The sequence below is a fragment of the Tachypleus tridentatus genome, chromosome 8 (assembly GCF_004210375.1).
Source record: "Tachypleus tridentatus isolate NWPU-2018 chromosome 8, ASM421037v1, whole genome shotgun sequence".
Lineage (NCBI taxonomy): Eukaryota > Metazoa > Arthropoda > Merostomata > Xiphosura > Limulidae > Tachypleus > Tachypleus tridentatus.
This window is the reverse complement of record NC_134832.1, coordinates 113,884,437-113,890,436: the sequence shown is the minus strand read 5'-3', so window position 1 is coordinate 113,890,436 and position 6,000 is coordinate 113,884,437. Positions and strand designations below refer to the sequence as shown.

The window sequence follows — 6,000 nt, the reverse complement described above, 5'->3', positions numbered from 1 at the left end:
AATTGTTATCAAGGAAAGTGTGCACTCAGGTGTTATTACCATTCTTCTAAAAGCGTGCTTAAGAAACGTATACATTTCCTTTTACTAGACACACGAACCAGTATTTGTGCGTAAAAAGAGGTAGTAATAATAAATAAAGTATGGAAGACTATGAGCCACTGTCAAACTCAAATCCTAATTAAAAATAATGATAATGTTTCCAGATATGTCAGATTTCATAACAATTGTTCGTTAGGTCCTACTCGTAATTTGTGGGTAAAGTTATTGTCCCAGACTTGACTGGGAGGTGATTTTGAAACTCATTGCTATTCTAACAGCTCTGCTATACGAGTTTTCCCCATTTTCTTAGCATATTAAATAATACATTTTTAAGTTGCTGTTTTCTTGAGTTCTACATTATTTACCAATTTCACTATACGAATACTACTCCTCAGAGGGTTTTGAGTCATATAGGTAAAGCTGTAAGTCTATCTGTGGCGCCTTTGCACTGCCAAACGTTCGAGAATCCATCAGGACCGTGAGCAATAAAAATGTCACTCGTGGCGCCATGGCTCACAACTGAAACATGTTATGTTAGTACATACGAATTATTGAAATAAATGTGATTAATCATCTCTAGCTCAAAGCTCAAGATCCCAGTTTTATACTGAATACTAATTTAATTTATAAAATGGATTTAAAAGTTTTCTCTTCTTGTATTTAAATACTGTTTAGTTGTGCATTACTAAAAGTAAAAAAAAAATCTTATTGTGATTTGAGATGTTTTATCACAGTATCACTTTTTTTACATTAAAGACCTTTTTAAATCTTTTAAGGTAATCATCTTTGTTTCTCACATTTCAAGTACTTATAATTTCAAGAAGTAAATCTGTTTTCATAACATAAAAATAGTAGTGATGAAAGTTCTACAGTTTATCAAAAAGATATAAAATTTTGGAAACCATTACCAAAAACTCATTGAACGAGAATCATGATATAAAAATGAAATTAGTCCCTGAAATAAACTTACAGTTTATCAAGCTTTGACTCAAGTTATTCAGATTCGAATGCTTTGCTTCAATTAACTCTTCTTTTTAGAACACCAATAAATCACGACAAAAGCAAATTTATTCATGATTATTTTAACAAATCAGAACATTTCTCACGAAATCACCCAAGAAGATGAGAAAAATCAACATGCTAATGTGAGCTTTTTATTTGTTATATATATGGGGACAAATATATTCACAAGATATTTTAAAATGATGGTTCTTTTAATCGTTAACAATATATTTATAGAGCCTGTATTAGAATGGTTTTGAAAATCAAGCAGCACTGGAGGAAATATCATGTTTTAAATAACACTGAGGAAAGCAATAAGAAGATCTTTATTTGGTGATCAGTGTGTTTTTTTTCTTTTTTTATCTAATTAGTTTATGTACGATCGTAACAAAGAAACAAAGTTAGGAAGTTTACTAAAACTTTATGAAGCATCATATCAGAAATTACGTAGGTAAAATAAATAAAAAACTGAGTGTTACATTAATAGTTATGCACAGTGTGTATGTGTTACAGTTAGGTATTGCACACTTGAAAATGATACTACAATATACAAGAACGCAATGCGCTCTGAGCCCACATATCGCAAGTTCTATATTTTATGTAATTAAGTAGCTTGACAGGTCTTACTTTCAGAGTTTCGAAAAACTGAGGTGCTGATACTTTTATATTGAGTTACTTTAGAACAAAACTAATTTTAAGTTTCTTATCTAGTAAGTCAGAAATAACTATGCATGTACATATGTATGTATAATTATTTCGAGAAGCTAAAAATTAAAAATAAAACATATCAAAATAAAGACAACGCGAATCATACGTAGCATATCTAAAGCTTTGATGAAATATAATTGAAGGTAATTTAGAAAAAAAACACATAAAAAAGTCGCAAGTACAATACAAACATCCAACACTGAGACACAAATCATAAGTAGGGCCATTATACAATGTGCCTTGGTTTAACTTAAATTTGGACTGTCTCATGTTTAATAAAAACAAAAAAATAAATAAAAATGGAACAGTTGTGAGGGCTTCAGCCCATAACATCCCACATCTTTATCATCTTTCACTGTCTGTAGCCAGCTGTCGAAGGTGGCTGCTTATAGAAACAACAACAAGAAAACAAAACAAAACAGAAAGTAATAGAATACAAAACATAAGCTGTCCTTGACAGTATCATTCCAGTTTTTAATGTGATGTTTGGATACAAATACCAAGGGAGAGGATAAGGGATATACTAATAATTTTGATTTGGCTTAGTATAGTAACAGTTTGATAACTGTCTACAAATGCATGTATTCAAATACTCTTGTATTAGAATAAATTAGAATAATTAGAACAAATTTACGTTTGTTACTACTTCAGTATGAATATTTTTGCTTCTCCATTATACCTAAGGTATAGTGACAAGAACTAGAGATATTACTGGGCAACACTAACAATGATGATAGGAATATAAAACCAGAATATTTTGTTTTGAACTAAGCCACGCAATGGGCTATCTGTGGTATGCCAACCACCGGGTATCGAAACCATGTTTTTAGGGTTATAAGTCCACACACATAGCGCTGAACCACGGGGTCACCGGAATATAACGATCTTATGTGAATAAATAAACAAAATAATTTTATTTAAAATTGATTAAAATTTTATTTGTGAAAGAAAAGCATTGTATATCCATTTTGCACAACACGTTTAAAATAGACAGGTTATATTATTTACATACATACTGATGAAAACACGGGTAGCTGAGTACCATAAAATTTTAGGACTCCTCGAAAGCTGAAAGCACATGGACGTGAAAACACGTGTTAAGGATCACGTTAATGGAAAGTTTTGTTTTATTTTCGTATTTATTACATTTATTTTCAGGATAATTATACATGTAATTATTTTACATTTTATTATATACATAATTACGTAATATAGGTCTTAGCTTTCTCCTGATAAAAATAATTTAAAGTTATACAACTTACTCTTGACACTTTTCTATTTTTATTTTTATCATTTATATTTTTAAACCTGTAGTTCTACTCACACACAGAGGGAGCTATACAAATCAATCACGAAACTTTTTCCTGAAAATATATTTTCTTAAAGAAAAATTTTATACACTACGTTAAGATTAAGTACCACGTATCTTTATAATGTTTATAACAATCATGGTAAGTCCAGGAACACAATACATCACAAATGCTTTAAATGAAATTTACATATATATTTAAATATGTCCAATATTTCTAAGTTTGTGAGAACTTGTTATTTGAAAAAAAAACACTTCCATGAATGTTAACAAAAATAGTGCTTGAAGTTTTTAACTGTTATTATAAATACAGAAAGTAAAAACCTAACACTATCAACTTTTATAAACCTGAAGCATACAATAGCTATTTGTAAATCACCACGCCTTGAATTATTTAATACAAAATATGTGTAAGTAATTGGGTAAACATAATTTATAAAAAGGGTTAATAACTGTACGATATTTTAAATTAAAAGAAATTAGAAAAAACATACATTATTTAAATATTCCATATTGAATAACATCTTTGAATAACTATATCTACAGTCTAAGTTTATTCATAGTTCGGTACATATGTGTATCAGTCTATTGCTTTTCCAAAGAAAAAATTAAAAATACACCAGTTCCTTGTGTACTTAGGTATTTTTATGTTTTGTTATGAATTAAGGACTAAGAATATTTTTTTTATCTTACCTTTTCGTAATCTTAAATTAAAGGTTTTTTAAAACACTCACTTATTACTTTTGGTTATTTGTGGTAAATTAAAAAACGAATATTTTCGTTTCTTACAACCTAACATTAAATACATCACGGCTCAGTAAAAAATATTTATGTACACAACTTGAATAATATCAAAATCAGAGTTGTCACTATTTTCTGAAAATACAAAAAGTAGTTTAACCTCTAGATTACAAAGAAATTATATGAATACCTATTACTAGTCTAAAATCAGCTGTTGAATACATTCATTTGAGTATTTCGAACAAACTACCAAAGAAAATGACACGTTTTTATTTACATATTAATTTATCTATATTTGGCAATCAATAAAGGCTCAATGTTCTTCATATTTTAATTCAACAGTTGCTACTAGTCTCTTAGTGTTTTTGAAACAATTTTGTTCGAATACTACCAAAAAAGGGTATAAATTCACTCTCTAGAATTAATATTATTTATTTCTTAAATGAAAAAATGCCGTGAATAGGATCTTCTTGCCAGAACCGGAGATCAATTGATGGGATGTCTTTACAGAGCATGCGTGGATTGCTGAAAAACAATGTGTTTGAATCAGTTTGTAGGTTTTTTCAAGTAAAATTAAATATGAAACAATCACGCTACCAGAATTACAACAATTGTATTACAATATTGAAAGAATATCTTATCATGTATTATAAAAATAAATGCAACTTACGATGATATACAATGATCTAAACACATTTTTATATGTCCGTTTTAAAAAATAATAATATTATGGTTGCTTATCTTATTTCTTTATTAATAAATATAAACCTCAACTATAAATGTATTTATTTTATTAATTCTAAAAATATAATACTAGTAAAAAGTAACTGAGACAATGTTTTATGCAAGCAAGTGATTTTTTATGAAAATCAAAGCACTATTTGTGACCACCTCTTTCGTTATATCTTTGGAGTTCTACTTCTTAAAAAAGCTTTGCATGAAACAGATATTAATAGCTACTTAAAAACCAAATTTACAAATGGTTGTTGGAGAAAAATTTAAAACAAAGAGACTCAGTTCGACTTTAACTGTACACACTTTTTTCAGGTTAACTTAGTCAATGAAGTTTCAGTTTAGGAAATTTCACCCGATGCACATGATTCTGTTAACTTGAGGAACCAAACATATTTTTATTTTAACAATGATAATAGTGTTCCCTTCCTTTTAATGTCAGTTAAAAAACTTTAATTTAGTGAATTCAGCATATGCATTTGTTAAACGATCAAGTCAAAGACCGTAAGAAATTTCAGGCATATCTATAATTAATTTAAAGCCACTGACCAGAAGAAAGATAATAAGTCAGCTATAGCTGCCTTCTATGCTGCCACGCTTTAATTTATAAACAGTGGAATTAGTTGTCACAGCTATAATGTCTCATATTTCAAAATGCAGAGTGTATTTAGTGGTGTATTATGGCTCGAACCTTGAATCATCCGATGTATAATCAGGTACGTTAACCACTAATCATTTCGTTACCCTTAACAAATTCAGAGCAGTATTGCATAAAGACAGTAAAATTACTTACTAGATGGGGTGAGGGAGTTTCATGACATAAAGCTGTATAGTCGGCATGTCATCAGCATTCTGACAAATAATTTTAGCTTGGTATGACTTTCTAATTTCTTGAAGTTGTTCTGTAATAAGGAGCAAATAAAAAAAAATTGCAAATTAAATCGAAACATTAAGTACGCCATTGTGATTAAGAAGCGTTTCATAAAAACGAATAACATACCAATAAAAAATAAGATTTTTATATTGATTAACAAATGATCGAAACTACTTTGATATAATGATTTTTTTTAAATTTTGCCCAAAACATTTATCTGGAACATTTTTATTACCTCTTTGATTTTTATATAACCATTTATAATTCATATATAATATTTCAGCCTTGTAGATAACGGAACGTTTATGGAAAAAAAATCATTTTAAAAGGCGTTAAGATAAAATACAAAATAACTCAAGATTTTCCGATATTTACGATCACACATTATAATTTCACTGAAATAAACGCTTTAATCAGTACTCAATAAAGCATAAAGTTTCTGTAATAAGGGTACATCATTGTATATGCAGTAATACATAATGTTTCTGATGTAAATGTAAAACCTTTGTTAGAGATGGAGAGAGAGGAAGGAATAGTTTGGTAAAAAGCAAAGAATGGCTGAGATCAATTAGGTCTCATGAACATTGATATTTCG

At 28.8% G+C, this 6,000-nt stretch overlaps 1 protein-coding gene across 1 annotated transcript in view; it reads right to left on the bottom strand.

Moving 5' to 3' along the window:
- Window positions 1-2,696: 2,696 nt before the first annotated feature.
- The window catches only part of LOC143223243 (peroxidase-like), a 47,643-nt gene continuing 44,339 nt past the window's right edge, over window positions 2,697-6,000 (bottom strand). Inside the window, exons 15-16 of the mRNA XM_076450936.1 lie at window positions 5,325-5,433; window positions 2,697-4,324 (exon numbers count right to left, since the gene is read on the bottom strand). Of these exons, the coding sequence (XP_076307051.1) occupies window positions 4,231-4,324; window positions 5,325-5,433 (203 nt within the window). The 3' untranslated portion in view covers window positions 2,697-4,230. The remainder of the gene's footprint in view (window positions 4,325-5,324; window positions 5,434-6,000) is intronic.